The following is a 16,724-nucleotide window of genomic DNA, read 5'->3' on the forward strand; positions in this document are numbered from 1 at the left end:
TATTTGATATCATACTTTCATGGGCAGTTAGGAGAAAATCTGTGAAACTCCTATTTGGATAATCTAGCAGCTAGGTAGAAAAAAGTCCCTAATTTCAAAAGATGTTCCAAACAAAAGTGACTTACAACAGCTCATAAAACATATCTGAATTAAGTGCTATGCAGTAAATGCTTTTCATAGAGAAAAGTGAAGGTATGGAAAAAGCATGCATAAATTTTGGCTTACCTCTTTCTCACCACTGTTTCAGCTGGCTGTCTTGAAGGCAGAACTTTGCTTTCCTTTTCCTTCCCTTAGTTTTATTCTTCCAGATGCGATAATCCTTCCTTCTCCCACACTTAAGCTGTGGGGAGCACATTTGTTTAGTAGTATAGGGAGATTGATTCAGTTGAGTTTGCAGGTTAACAGTTGATTTGAGTTGCAGGTACATCTCTAATGTAACATTAGCTTTAGCATCTGGTTTCCACTTGCATCCTTAAGAGGAACTAAGTGGATTTTAAAGCAGCACTTTAACATTAGCTTAAGAATTTGGTTTTGACAATGAAATGAGTTAGGGATGGAATGTGAGTTGTAACTTTACCTCAGACATGGGAACGGCAGGGTATAGCAATCTAGAAGGTTCTTGGAGAGCATTGGTGGCAACTTCCTGACCAAAGGGGAAGAGCAGCTGGTGAGAAAAGGTGGTCTTTTGGTAACTTAATCTCAAAAGGAAAGGCCTGTTACAAGTGAGAAAGTCTGAGACAGCCTTGGGCTGCACTGACAGTGAGGTTGTAGAGTTCTTAAGAGACAGCAAGACAGAAAGCAGGACCACAGTCCTGACTTTCAGTAAGCCAGACTTTGATCTCTTGAAAGAGGAAGAGACTCATGGGATAAGCCCCTGGAAGAAAAGAGGGACCAAGAAAGGTGGCTGATATTCACCCTCTCCAAGATAGTCCCAGGTAGCAGAAAGTCAGGCAAAAATGCAAGGGGACATTTGTGGATGGGCAAAGATCTGAAAAATTCAAAGATAAACTGAAAGTATATAGAAGGTGGGTGCAAGAACAGATAAGCTATAAGGAACAGACACTGTTCAAGTATGGAAATGAGAAATCCAGAGCCTACTTAGAACTGAATATGGTGAGAAGTGTCAAAGGCATCAAGAAAGATTTCTGAAGTATATGTGACAAAAGGTAAATGAGAAATACAGGTCTGCTGCTGGCTGTGGCATGGACTCTGGTAGTACAGGACAGGCATGGAAGAGGCCACATGCCTACTTTGCCTTAGTCTTATACTTTCAAAAATCCAGAGTTACCAACTATAGGACTGAAGTCTACTGTGAGGTGGAGTTACTCTTGGTGAAAAAGAATCAGGTTGATAAAACTTAAGCAAACCAGACATATATGCATCCTTGAGTTCATATGGGAAGAACAAGTAAATGCTAAGAGCTACCTGATGTCACACTGAGGCCATTCAATTATATGTGAATGATCATGGTGTCTGGGAGAGATGCATGATGATTGGAGGGAAGATCTTACCTTCAGGAAGGGCAGGAATGAGGACAGGGAGAACTACATGTCACTTAGCCTCACCTTCATCCCTGAGAAGCTGATGGAACAACTAGCAATTCTGAAAGCCGTTCTGAGGCACAGGAAGAATAGGAAGGTTGTCCATCACAAGAATTCAGCATAGATTCACCAGGGGGAAGTCATGCTTCACCAGCTTGTTAACTTTCTTGACATTTGACAAAGTGGCTGACTTGGTAAATGAAGGGAAAGCACTGGATATAGTATAACTTGACTTCAGTAGGGCTTTCAACACTCTCTGCCATAAGATCCTCATGAAAGCTGAAGTGAGGATGATGAAGGAGTAAGCATTTCAAAATTGGCTGATTGACCAGTTTTGGTGAGATCAGTGGGCCTTGTTGGGGGCCAATAGCTAGTGGTTGTTATGCTAAGGGATGGTTGTACCTGAGAGTCAGTACTAGATCCAGTGAATGATCTGGGCAATAAGGCCTGGGAAATAACTACCTCAGGCATATCGAATACGTCTTGGAGGCTAAGCAACTGGAAAGCAGTGTGTCAGAGAAGGCCATGGGGAGCTCCTGTGAATCTGGTTGAATGTGAACCAACAACATACCCTTGTCACAGAAAAGGCGAATGGTGTCCTCAGCATACTGTTAAGGAGGAGCGACGGCTGCAGGTTTCTGAAGGGAGGCAGTCCTTCCTCTCTGCTCTCAGTAGGTGAAGCAACTCACCTTTTAGGAAGAACTACTGGTGATAGGTGGACAGTTGTACTGGATGAGTTGTATGTCTCTTCCAACCTTGGTGATTCTATGATTCTATGATTTTATGATGATGAGTACTATGTCCAGTCTAGACTCCACAGAAAGAGAAAAGAGTACAAGTGTACAAGAGTCCAAAAAGGACCACAGATGAAGGGACTGGAACATATGCTGAGAGAGCTGAAACTGTTCATTCTGGAAAGGAGATAGCTCATTTGTATATATAAATAGCTGAAGGGGGAGTGCAAAGAAGATGGGGCTAGACTCTGTTCAGTGATACCAGTTCTGGAAGTAGCAGGTGCAAACTGACATGCAGGAGCTTCCATCTGAATGTCAGGAAGCAAGCACTTGTTTACATGCGTGCCACTGAAGTTGCCTACAGGGACTGGATTCTCCATGCATGTCAAGACAGTCTTACAGATTCTTTTGTGAACTGACTACTTCGTGCGTCTTATATGGCATTCTTTATAGTAGTGGAAGCTACTGGGTAGCTTAATAAGAAGGCAAGAACTACAGGAACATTGACTGTTACTGTGACAATAAGAATACAGGAGAACAGTGTATAAGAATTATGTACAAAAACACAGGAATGCAATTTAGAATTAACTCCTGGTAATGGATGGTAACGGGTGTAGATGAGTTCTCAGTGGTCACAGTTTATGTTATTTTGAAAAAAAAAAGGGTGTTTACAAGAAATGGTAGAGACTGAGAATGAATGTGGCTGAATGAAATGTGCCTGATTTTCTTCCTCAGTCTGCCTGAAAGCCACAAACCTGATTTTGCCTAAATGTTTCTATCATGTGGTCAGATAAGCTGAACTCTTATCTCTCAGTAGGATTATGTATGTGCACTCTGCATTGACGTCAAGAAGCCTCATTGCAAATCAGTATTTTTTAAATGTAGCAATTTCTGTGTGTTTTAGCATGTGGTAACTTGAAATGTCCTTTCTGTGTATGATCTCACAGTTGAGATCAATATGAGTGTTCATTCACTTACATATTTGGTTTTAGTATCTATTTCCACAGGGAATCTACTAACTTCTCTTATTTTTTCCACCCTTAAAAAATGTGCGGCAAAAGTAAGAGTCACCTCTGAAAAGTTACTGAGAGGAGAAAAAATAGATTGAATACGTGTTTATTGTGCAAAAATTCTAATCATAGCGTTTTCCTATTTCATTCTTATGCACCTTCAAGAAGCAGTAAAAACATGGCAGGCTTTTTAGTATATTCATGACTGTGAGTGGGTGAGTGCGTGGACTGAGGAGTGGGTGACCAAGCACAGATTTTTCTGCATGGTTCTCCTACTCTCCTTCACTCTCTAAATCAGTTTGTTTTTTTTTTAAACTCCTATTATGTGAGCTTTTACAGTCAGTCATAGAGACATTTTAATCCTAGTTGTACAAGAAATGTATTGTTTGCCGTATTAATATTGAAGGGAATCCATGTGATAATCAAGGGAGCAATTAAACACTGAAAAATGGTTTTGTTTATTAGCGTATATATGTACAGAAATCACACTGATAGAATATCTCAGACTGATGTGTATCAAGAAAGAGGAAAGAACGGTGCGGTGTCACTATCCCAATTACTTTAAAAATGGAAAATGAATAGAAAATGATTTTGTTTGAAGCCCTATTCTTTTCTGCATAGAGATCCTCATTATGAAAAAAAAACTCCCTAATTTCAGGTTTTTTACCAGGGTACTGGAAGCCACTTCTTTTTTTTGTCCTTGAGAACAGAATGGGTCAGCTCCTTTTGAGCTGTGTTTAGGTATTTATGAGAGCTGCTTGTGAGGCATTCCCTTTTATCTACATACTGCCTTACAAGTTGGTTCAAATGCTATTAAAAGAACCATAAAAACTCATGACTGTAATTTACAGATAGTCTGAATCATCTAAAAAGTTAGCAAAGATTGGAGTATTAGTTTTTTACATAACCTGCTGCCTATAACTTGTACTGTTTCTCTGAAGAAATGCATCATGTCTAATGTGCTATGGCAAAGACAAAGAAGTTGTTTCACATCTGTATGTCTTTGTTGTAGCAAACAGAGAAAAACACACTGTTTTTTAACTTCTCTCCCTTCCCCCCCCCCCCCAGTGTTGAATTGTATGGTATAACTGTACCACAGAACATGGTACTGTATAGAAGCAGCACAGTGGTTCAGAAGAATACAGATTGCATGTATTCAAAAATCTGCCATTGAATGTGTGGATGCTAGAAATACGTTCTTTACACTTTACTTACAGTTATTATAAAACACTATTGAGATATAGTACAGAATAAATATTCGATCCTTTCCTTACATTGAGTAGAGTATGCCTAAATGTTCTTTTTTTTTTTTTTCTTTCGTGTGTAAGAAGCTTCACTTCTGGGTCAAAGAATTTGAATGGCATTCATCTAATAATGGTTATTAAATATAATATACCCTTCTAGGGTATACTTTAACTTTTTGAAGTATGATTATATGTTGACTTGCTGAACTACAGGTCCTATGCTCTTTTTGTTCTGCATTGCAATTCTGATGTCTAAAAACAGCCTCATAACTATGGCAAAAGAACCGAGTCAATATTTTAAGTGGAATTCATGTAATCATTTTGTGTAGTGTTTTGGAATACGAGAAAAAGCTACATCTATGAGGTAAAGTAATAGATTTGATAATAATTTGTAGTAATAACTTGCATTAACCTAAGCGTAAAATAGTTAAGGAATGTAGAAATAATTAAAATGAACCACAGTGATCTTGGAATTTAAACCAGTTTCAGAGAACTTTTCCTCAAAACCTGTAGTTTCTGTAGTTTGTCCAGAATGGCTATTAGGAAATGAAAATAGGTTATGCATCTTTATTATAGGGGTTTTGGATCTTGTGTTTTGTGTTAGGTGTGTTAAGCAACCTTTTTCTCCATAGGAGGATTTGCTTTCCTTTCAGGGACCAAGCACTAACTGTTTGCTTGGTGTTTGGTTGTGACTTAACTGAGGATGAAAATATGTGAAATAAAAAGACAGTTTATTCTTAATTTTGTCTATTAGCTATCACTTAGTTCTTACTAGTTCTTAGTGAAAGGAGAGTAAGATGTCTAGATGTTATGAGTGGAAAAATTTATTTGTATATTAAAGATGGTGACTGGATAGATAAATTTTAAGTGGTAGAAAGCCCACTGGGTCCTGTTGAGCAGATGAATAGCACCTCTCTGGTGAAACCTTTAATCTGCAAATTGCTGGAGGCTGGCAGGGTATTCTGATTCTTGTTTGTTTTTGCCCTCTGTCAGAAGGAGGATACTACCTAGATCAACAGTTGCTTTTTTTTATCTGGTGTGTTTATGATGTTCCAGTGTACCTCCGTGGTTAAGTCATTGCTTTTATTTTGCCATATTAGTTTGTTTCTCCAAACTGACTGTACAGAATCTGTGAACAACAGTTAATTTTGTGAGTTTTTTTCCAATCAAAAAAGTAAATTAACTTGAAGAATAATTAGTTAAAATTGTTTCTGCAAATAAACTTTGTACCTGACAGCTCTATTGTCTTGCGACTGATTTTTAGATTTGAAAGGTAGAAATTTTACCTACATCTAGGACTTGAATACGTATTTGCATTTAATTCTCTTTGATAGTTCTTATCATAAATATATTTTTACATGTTTTTATTTCAAGCGCCTCTATGTCACATAAGTGCATGAGAGCAGAAGCTTTCATTATAAATAAATCAATTTGTTATCCGGAATGAACTCATTCTGTAAAAATAACTCCTTTCTAAGACTCCCAGGTGACATAAGGGTGGCCTTTCTTTTTAAGTGAGGTCATCATTGCAGGCAGTCACATGCGGAGTCTCAAGAAGTCAATTCGGAAGCCTTCCTTCGAGGAGCTAACGATTGCTGTTACAGTGAAGTTTGATCTCTTTCTCTTCAATTTTGTAGCTTTGATCTTTGTCACACTGACTTCTACACACTGTATTACCTGAAATTGGAATCATGTTTTGTGAACGTGAAATACAACGAAAACTACATGTGTGGCTTTTAACACCCGAACTTTAGGCAACAATGGGAGGAAAATGTCTGAAATCCCATGAAATTAGTGGATTTCTTCTCTAATGCTGTGTCATGCAGCTCGTTATGGTTATAGAAAGAAATATCTCTGAAGTGATTGTTTCATTTCTTTATGGCTTTTTCAGAAAAGTGGTAAACTCACATAGGAAAATAATTTAAAAGCATTTTAATTTTTTAATATTATTTTGTAAGTAAAAAGGAAAGATATGCCTAGTGACACATAGCTCATAGACACTCATAGATTTTTGTCTGCAGCTGTTATTTCTGTTGTGTACAGTATATCAATATGTGTTAAGTTTGAAATATTAAATGTTAAGCTCATACATATCTATCTATCTGTGTTCTCTGCTGTAAACATGTCAGGCTTAACACCTGATCTGAATTCTGCTAAGGACAAAACAAGTTTTTGGGGTAACTTTAAGAGTCTGATGGAGTATTTATTAATTTTTGCTTGTCTGCAGTCTTTTGAAAGGCTAGATGAGGCATGTATCTTTTGTGAAACACTATTATATAAAGTTCCATTATTTTATTAATTTAATAATACGCCTCTTATGTATCTTTTTCAGGGTATTGAGGAATGGAATATTGCTCATCTTAATACAATATTGGATGTTGTAGGAGAAGACTGTGGAATTTCTATTGAGGGTGTGAATACCCCATACCTGTATTTTGGCATGTGGAAAACAACATTTGCATGGCACACTGAAGATATGGATCTCTACAGCATTAATTATCTCCATTTTGGGGAGCCGAAGTCATGGCAAGTTTTAATTTTTCTAGAAGCTTATTTATCTGTGTGTTTCAGCTGACTAAAACAAGCAGTTGGGGTGCAATTGCTTCACAGTGATTAACTTTACTCAAAGGCCAAGACAGCATTCTCAGCTAAGAAAAGCAATGAAATGGGAGGTCTGTGATATAAAGAACACTGCAGTAATGTACTCTTCTGTTTTAAAGAACAAGGCTAATAAGAAGAGCTTATGTGAGTTCAAAAGAAATAGGTTGTAATGATTCAATTTGAGAAGTTTAGAGTTGACAAATCCAAGGATATTTGAGAAAGCTCTTGTGAGGCCTCTAAGAAATCAATTTCTTTGGTTCAAGTTGTTTGGGTCTGATTTGTCTTTTGGGACTGCTTACAGGTTTTTGTATTTAAGATGCTTTTAATTGCGTTTTTTTGTTTGTTTGTTTGTTTTCATTTTGTATCAGAATTTTATTATTCAGTTATTCGGTTATTGAGGCCCGGTAGCAAAGGAGGTTCAGCATTGACACATTTCCCAAATAGGAAGTTTCTACTGTCCTTTTCACTTCATTTAATTGAAGAGCCTTTTGTTTGAAAGAGGGATAAGAAAGTGAATATACAGACTGTGGTCTTACGGGTATGTCTTAAAGCACAATAGAGAAATGATTTCCTGCTGATTGTAAGATTTTTTTTTTCTCTCCCCAAAATACCTGTAGAAGAAATAGCAGTGGACACTAATTTCTTTTCCTGAACCAAATTGGCCCATATTGTTTCAGAATGTTGCACTAAAGTTCACTGACAATTTTTATCACTTAGAGGCTTATTTATTTATTGTTATATCCTTGCTGGAGGAATGCTGCAATAATTTATACTAATGCTGTTATCGTATTCAAATGTTCTTGTGTTAACATGATTTGAGCATATTCTTTCAGACAAATAAAGGAATTGCAGCTAATGTTTGCTTTTAAAATTAAAGCTGAGTGAACTGAATTGTGCTTTTTTAAGGAAAACAAATGAAACCTTGGTGAAAAATATTGTATTAAAAAGCATTATAGCGTGTTTTCTTCTGAGAGTAGCTTCCGCCTGAAATCCCAGGTGAGCTTTTGCAGGCAGCTGTTGAATCTGACAGCTGTGATTGTCTTTATGGAATTTGGAGCTTTGTCCAATAGTTAGGCATAGATAATCTTCCATTTCTTCTTATTCTCTGTGCACTTCATCAAGAGACAGGCAAACAAGTACATATTATGTGGTGTGTACTGATTCCTTCATTGACTGCTTTATTTGAAACACAGGAAGTATGTCAGGTAACCATTAGCGAAGTCAGAATTATGGTTATTTTTCTGTCTACATATGTATATATTTGTGTAATTTATATGCTTGCTTTATACATTACTTTTTACCTGCAGAGAAGTCCTAAGGATAGGCAATAATTTGAGAGGAAGAAATGAATTAATACAATTCAGAAGCCTTGAAATACAACAGTATGAGGGGAGAAGAGAAGGATGTTCTGAGGAAAGGTTTGAGAGAAAGAAAAACAGCATCTGCTGTGATTGCTTGCTGCCAGGCAGAATTTTTCCTGCACCTCTTCCTTTGTGTCTTTTTTTGTTTGTTTGTTTCTGAGGGGAAGGAAATCTTGAAGACACTACCTCATTTAACATCACTGTTTTTTTATGAGAACAGTCTTATTACCAAGAATAACCACTGGCATGATTTACCTAATTTGTTATTCCAGCTTGTTGTTTGCATGTTTCGTAATGGTATCTCAGAGCTGTGGATTCACTCTGGAAGTTTCTTCACTCTTCCATTTGTTGTTAAGTATATTCATTATCTTCTGTTGTAATTATTATTTCAGGCTTATAGGCCTTGATTGAAGATGTTTTTAATGTAAAATTTGAGGAGTTTGACATATTCAAATATAGAAATGCTCTTTGACATTAATGCTTCACCTAATGCAGTTGTTAGTTGGTAGTAAAATGTTAGCCTGTTGGTATGTGTGTTATATCCATGCATAAAATATAGATAATGCTTCAATTTGCATTATAAATTTATAAATGACAAAAATCTGCATAAGTTATTTGCATTTTGGAAATTATTTCTTGCTGTATGAAGTATCTGAAAGCAGTGCTTACTTGTGGTGCTATTTACCTGACTGATACAAAAAAATGTGGTGTGAATAGAATTTTTTTTGCCTTTCTAAAGGTTGAGATGTAAGCATTCTTGAAAAATATTAATTACACACGTGCAAAAATGATTATTAAGCAGTCAGTTATTTTCATGGCACTGTGGAAGTTTCAAACATTAAAATAATTGGAGTACTCTTTTCTTAAGAGAAAATGAGGATAAGTGGACGGCATGTTTAGGTTTTTGTTTTTTTTTTTTTTAGAAAGTAGCAGCTCATTTTGTTCCTCTTTTGAGTCTGATGGTGGGTGGAGATTTTAATTCTTTCCCACGTAAAGAATTACAGTTTGTACTTATTTTTTAAAAGGAAAAGAGTATAAACCCGTGGTGTAAATTCAGACAGATTATATGTATTAATCTGTGATGTTTTCTGTGACATTCCGTTTGCTGTTTACTTCCTGGCCTAGAAATGACAAGAGACAATACATTATTTAAAAAAAGAGAAAATTGCTTAGTTGTGCAGCTCATACATTGCAGAATACCTTGCAAGGATTATTGCTCGTAAAACAAAGATGAACATGTGCAACAGGAATGAAAGATTTTTAGTGATAATGTCAAGAAAAGGACTGGTTTCTTAAGGAGAGACCTTAGCTAAATTAGATTAAGTATCACTACTGTAAGAGAATCTGTGGTGATGCTCAAAGCACGTGGGTTAGGTTTAGAAATTCTGATTTGAGGAGCTCAGTGGAGCCAGGATGGTGAGAACACTGATCTCAAGATTGCCTCAGGTTCTTTCATGGGCTACTTTGATGTTGCCTCTTGACTACTGTAGTTGTTTACTCTATTTTTACAGATTTGCTAATGTAGAATGTGTACCAGTATGTGTTATATCTGCCTTGGAAATTTGAGGAAGTGTTATTCCATGTTATGGGCTATGAGACGCATTAAAACATGATTTCACATGAAAGCTTTCAGAATTTGAATATCTGCAGCAAAGAGATAGTGATGGGGTTAAAATATTGAGGAATGAAACGGATGGTGTTCTGATGCTATTAATACAGAGAAAATTGTAGTCAAAAAGTGGTGTAGAACGGATGGCATGGTCAGACTAGCACTAGTACTACAGATAGAATCTCTTTTAACCTGGTTTCGATGGTGTCTTCTGGAGGATCATAAATAGGGTTTTCATTGTGCTCAGCAAGTGACAAAGACTGGTGAAAATTGGGCCAGGTGAAACAAAGTTCAGCATGGGTAGAAGAGTGCTGTTAACTTTTGTAAGTCATGCATACCATTTACAGAACTGGCATGTTTCCTATTTGTGTTGTATGTCTCAGAAAAGTAACAGATAAAATTGCAATGATGTGCAGATATTTTAACATGAAGTGGGAGTAATCTGCAAAACCTTCCCTGATAGATGGGAAGGTGGTTATGACCAAGTAAGGAGAGGATCAGCCACATTTACTTTAAAATTATTAAAAAAGGAGCAGAAATAAGACTGTCAGGAAACACAGAGGTAGCTGTAATCAGAATTCTGACTGTAGCTATAATCTGTCAAGCTTGTCAGCACTGTTTCTTGGTCTTGAAACTGCTCACGTATTTGGAGGCTATGGTGTTCTCCATGAGAGTGCAGGTATTTCAAGTTTCTATCTACTTCTGAGGATGAGGAGAGGCTGTTAGAGCTGGGATTGTTCAGCTTGGAGAAGAAAAGGCTCAGGGGTGGATCTCATTAATGTACATAGGTTGCTTTAAAAGTAATGCCTCCTGTTTATTTCAATAGAAACTACAGCAAAGAGCACAAGAGCACTACTTAGTAGAACAAATTCTAGCTACAAAAGACTAGTTTTAAACATTGTCACCAGCATTAGATGTGCTTTTTCACCAGCAATGAATAGGAACCTGTATGCCACACTTGTAAAAATCTGCACCAGTGGAGGTGACCCATTGTCACTACTGTTGAAATGCACCTCCCACTTCGAGCAGGTTTGGAAGGTGGGAACTGGAGGAGCAGTGTCCCTCCCAGTGTAAGTGAACATCAGGTTTGTAACCACCCGAGGGACCTGATCATCCCTAAGTCACTGGGTCCTGATGAGATGCATCACAGAATCCTGAGGGAATTGGCTGATGCAGACGCCAACCCTCTCTTAATTATGTTGGAAAAGTCATAGCAGTCAGAAGTAGTCCCTGGTAACTGGTAAAAAAAGCACTATCATTCCCATATTTAAGAAGAGTGGAAAGGATGGCCCAGGAGCTCCCAACTGTTAGCTTTATTTCTGTGTCGGAGAACACAGAGCAGATCATTCTGGAAGTTAAGGCGCATGGAAGAGAGGGAGATGATATCGTCAGCATAGCACCACCAAGAACAATTCCTGCTGACCAACTTATGGCCTTCTGTGGTGGCATAACTGTGTCAGAGGTCAAGGGATGAGCCACTTCTGGGACTTCAGTAAGGCCTTCTACACAGTCCCCCATAACATCCTTCTTTCTAAATTGGAAAGATGGATTTGATGAATGGACTGCTCAGTGGATGAGGAACTGCTTACAAGTTTGCACCCGGAGAGCAGTGGTCAGTGTCCAGATGGAAATCAGTGAAGGGTGGTGCCTCTCAGGGGTTGGTGCTAGAACCAGTGCCCCTTAATATTTTCATCAGTGACATTGATGGTGGGATTGGGTGCACTCTCAACAGGTTTTGAGATGACACCAAGTTTGGGGGTGTGGTTGATATGCCTGAGGGAGGTGATCCCATCCAGAAAGACCAAGACAGACTTGAGTGATGGACCCAAGAGAGCTTCATTAGATCCAACAAATCCAAATGAAGAGTCTTGTACCTGGTCATGGCAGCCCCCACTATCCATACAAGCTGAGACATAAAAGGATTAAGCATAGCCCTTCCAAAAAGGACTTGGGAGTACTAGTGAATGGGCAGCTGGACATGAGCCAGCAGTGTGCCCTCGCAGCCCAGAAGGACAACTGTATCCTGGGCTGCATCAGAAGGAGCATGATCAGAAGATCAAGGGAGGTGATTCTGCCCCTCTGTGCTGGTGAGACCTCACCTGGAGTACTGCATCCACATATGGTGTCCTCAGCACAGGAGAGACCTGATAGGGCATGTCCAAAAGAGGGACACCAAAATGATCCAAGGGATGAAACACCTCTCCTGCGAGGATGGGCTGAGAGAGCTGGGTCTGTTCAGTCTGGAGAAGAGAGGACTCTGAGGTGACCTGATAGTGACCTTTCAGTATCTAAAAGGGACTGTAAGAAACAAGGGGACAGACTCTTTAGCAGGGTCTGTTGTGACAGGACCAGGGGAGATTGTTTCAGGCTAAAAGAGGGGAGGTTTAGACTTGATAACGAATTCTTTTTTGATAAGGTTTTTTTTTTTTTTTTTTTTTTTTTTTTTTTGGTGATAGGAGTAGTGAAACAGTAGAACAAATTGCCTAGAGAGGTGGTATGATGTCCTGTCACTGGAGACATTCAGGGTCAGGCTAGATGGAGCTCTGAGCAAGCTATGGATGTCCCTGTTCATTGAAGAGGACTTGGACTAGATGACTTTTAAAGGTCCCTTCCAACTCAAATTATTGTAAATGGCAGTGATGTGACCCTTCCTCCAGTCATCCGGGACCTCACCTGACAGCCACGACTTTTCAAATACGATGGAGAGCAGCTTGGCAACCACCTCAGCCAGCTCCTTCAGAACCCTGGGATGCAAGCCGTCCGGCCCCATAGACTTGTACGCATTCAGTCTCATGAGGCAATCTTGGACTTGCTCAGCCCTTGCAGTGGGGGGAGATTTACCGCCCCGGTCCCCACCTAGAGGTTTAGGGATGCAGGGCTCAAGGACTGAGAATATAATAATGAGAAATACTGGAATCCTGGCCGCCAATAAAGACCAAGGCAAAGCACTCATTCAGTCCCTCAGCCTTCTCTTCGTCCGTTGAAGCCAGTTCTCCTTTGACATTTACCAAAGGAGGTACACTCGCTTTGGCCTGTCTCTTCTGGCCAATGCATCTGTAGGATGTCTTCCTATTGTTCTTCATGTCCCTTGCCAAGTTCATTTCTGCCTGTGCCTTGGTTTTGCTTTGCCCTCAGTTTGCCCAGCAGGTCCTTGCCGAGCCTTGCTGGTTTCCTACCTCCTCTGCCCACTTTCTTATTCAGAGGGACGGAGGGCTCTTGTGCTTTTAGGAAGGCATCCTTGAAGAGCAGCCAGCTCTCCTCAACATCTTTGTTTTTAAAGTCCTCTCCTGTCCTGAGGACTCCAAATTCATATGCTTGCTTTATACGTTACTTTTTACCTGCAGAGAAGTCCTAAGGATAGGCAATAATTTGAGAGGAAGAAATGAATTAATACAATTCAGAAGCCTTGAAATAGAACAGTATGAGGGGAGAAGAGAAGGATGTTCTGAGGAAAGATTTGAGAGAAAGAAAAACAACATCTGCTGTCCATTGAACAGCTTGAAGTTTGCTCTTTCAAAGTTCAGGGTCCTGATGCCACTCTTTGCCAGGCCCACATCCCTCAAGATAATGAACTTGACCAGGGCATGGCCACTGCAGCACAGGCTGCCTCCAACCTTAATGCCTTTAATGTGTCATTTTGTGACTGTGTAATTTTGTGATTCATACCCGTTTCACGTCAGACACCATTTTGTCAGACTTCCCCTCTGCTGCCTTCTGCGGCATAGCAAGAAAATATAATAGGATGCTGGTGGGAAGGTTCAGCCTCTACTGTCATACAACCAACATGCACCTCTGGTGTTGGGGGGCAAGATATTAAAATAGGAGGCATTACTTTCAGAGCAGCTCTTGTGTATAAATATCAGAAAGAAAGGTGCTAAGAGGATGGAGCCAGGCTTTTTATATTGGTGCCTAGTGAGAGGAGAAGAAGCAGTTGGCGCAAACTGACACAGAGGAGGCTCCATTGGAACATCAGGAAGTCCTTGACTGTACGAACAAGTGAGCACTGACACGTGTTGTCCAGAGGAGTTGTGGAATCTCCTCCTTGGAGATTTTCAGAAGCCTCCTGGGCATGGTCCTAGGCACCAGATGACCTTTCAGTGTCAGCCTTTCCCGATGGAAGGATCAGACTACTGCAGATTCCACCTTTGTAGCTTCAGTAGAACTGTGAATTTGAAAGCATTACCACAGTAGTGATTCTGAACTAGAAAATGTAACTGCTTAGACTCTGATGTTTAGAACAATGTTACTAATGTGGCAAAAAATTAATTACTTCCTGAGGCATGATGGAAAGATGACCGTAAACCTTCAGAAAGCAGAACTAAATTTTAAACTTATATCATTTCTAGTGATGTTGTGGTGTAACTGTCGTTTTTTTTAATATTCTTTAGTAAATTTTTCTGTGGAAATTTATGGCTTAATGATTTTACAGACACACATAGCTTTGCATTTATTTTAATTTTTTAAAACATTGAGGTTATTAAATTTGTAACTGTAAATGATTTGAGGTGCATCTGTTTTGATTCAACTTCACGATCTGCTTTACCGTGTCTGTACTGTGGGCAAATCAAATTTTATTTAGTGTTGTGGGTTTTTTCTTTTTGTCCTGGACAAAACGAATGCAAGGCAATCAAGAGTGGAAGTCAGTGTACGACTGACAGTTTATAGAATTTTGTGCTGATCCTTGCACTACTGACTCATTGGAAATCTCTTTGTCAGCCTAACCCTATACATTTTTTTATGACAAGTAGAGGTCTCATTTTCTCTTCCTGGAAACTAGGGACTTGTCATCTCATAGTCATTCTCAGAAGCTATTAGAGGCTGCATTTTTCATCTTGGAAATGATATTAAGGAGTCCTTGGAAAAAGAAAAGCAAAGTATATTTCAGAGATCTTTGTATTTGTGTCTATACTATCACTTAGCTCCACTGCTTTCCTTGCTGTGGAAGTAAAATTCACTTTCTGTAGATTGAAAGCATGTGACTCATTCTAGCAGGGTATCCTAGGCTGTCACACAGTGAGAGCTATGCAATTTGTAGAACATATAACAGATATTAGTGATTTTTGACATTCTTTGCAGCCAGTGAGGACAAATTGTCCTTTTTCTTCTTTCCAATACACATTCCCAGAGTGAGGACTTAGATTTTAATTTGTATCTTGAATTCTTCCTTAAGCTAGGATTTCGTTGGTGAAGCAAACTTGGAGCTAGAAGCTTTTTGTAGAGACAGAATGAATGCTGGTGGATGCAGAACATTTGAAGTTTAAATAGTTGGTATATGTCAGACTGAAAAGTTTTTGAATCTCCAAAGAAATACAGCTTAAGACTGCATTATTAAGAATTTTGACTTCTGATGACTGTTTTTTTCATATTAAACACTATTTGTGTGAAAATTGATGATGCACTGTCATACTTTTCTACCTAATTAAAGACAGTATAGATGGATATGTAAATATCTATCATGTCTTTGCACTGAATTGAGGTGAAACAAAGCTTAATTCTGATACAGACAGAAAATAGGATTGGTGATTTGTTTTTAGCTACATTATGCAGTATGTTTTTAAAAATCGTATGTTGAATTTTGTTTCAGGAAGCACAGTTATATTAAAGTAGCTTTACACCTCATTTTTCTAAATCAGTATTCTCATACTGCTACGTTAAAAATAGGACAGTTTTCTAACTTAACAAAGAGAAACTGTGATGCTAAGTTACTGTTCGAATTTAGTTAATGTTAAAATGAACACAGTAGAACATTACCAACATTCTTAATGTGAAGACATTTTAATTGCATATAACTGCATTTGTTTAATTTTATTAACATTGTTTAGAGGTTTTACAACCGGAGTTATGGAAATTCAGATTGCTCTGTGTTATGGCTTGTGGCTTCTTGGAAGTTTTTCTCCGTAGAACGTGGGAGAACATTTCAGACAATGGAATAGAAATCGGGTAATCGTTTCTTCCCTGATTGTTCAGGGATATTAGGAAGAATGTCTTCTCAGAAAAAAGTGGTTAGACATTGCAGCGGGGTGCCCAGGAAGGCAATGGAGTCATTGTCCCTGGAGGTGTTTAAGGCAAGGGTAGATGTAGCACTTAGGGATGTGGCTTTGTGGGCAGTACTGGTGGTAGGTAATCTTAGAGGTCTTTTCCAACCTTTTTTGATTCTGTGATACTACTCTTAAAAATCTTTGTTGCATTACTGTTGAAAGACTTGGTAGCTTTGGGCTGGATTTGTTTCATTTCAATGCTGTCTTTGTAAGAAAGTTTAGTAGCTTTTAATGTGCAAACTCTCCTGACTTTTAAAAATGAAATTATATCTTTTTAAAATTATTCCTGGGAATTTCAATTGATTAAGTTTATAGTGTGGTCCAGATTTTTTAATTTTATCACAACCCTGAAATCACGGTTCTGGCTCTGCAGAATTCGGATGGGTGAAAATAGGTGCTTCATGGAGGAATACATTGTGATAGACGTGATGAATGAAGAACTGCTCAGTCTAGACAATAGGCAAAAGAGGGGAAGATTTAAAATCTTGTGGTTTAATCATATAAGAACTGTAGCGACTGGGATTTGGATGCATATTTTTTTAAAGTTGTATTCCTAAGTCATCACTAAAGAGCAGGGTACTTATTT

General features: G+C 38.5%; 1 protein-coding gene across 4 annotated transcripts in view; it reads left to right on the top strand.

Moving 5' to 3' along the window:
• KDM4C (lysine demethylase 4C) overlaps positions 1-16,724 on the top strand; it is a 297,078-nt gene that overhangs the window by 40,992 nt on the left and 239,362 nt on the right. For all 4 annotated transcript variants that reach the window (XM_048930999.1, XM_048930997.1, XM_048930998.1 and 1 more), the window contains one exon: positions 6,862-7,055. In XM_048930999.1, coding sequence (XP_048786956.1) covers positions 6,862-7,055 — 194 coding nt within the window. The remainder of the gene's footprint in view (positions 1-6,861; positions 7,056-16,724) is intronic.

Source organism: Lagopus muta, chromosome Z, assembly GCF_023343835.1.
Source record: "Lagopus muta isolate bLagMut1 chromosome Z, bLagMut1 primary, whole genome shotgun sequence".
Lineage (NCBI taxonomy): Eukaryota > Metazoa > Chordata > Aves > Galliformes > Phasianidae > Lagopus > Lagopus muta.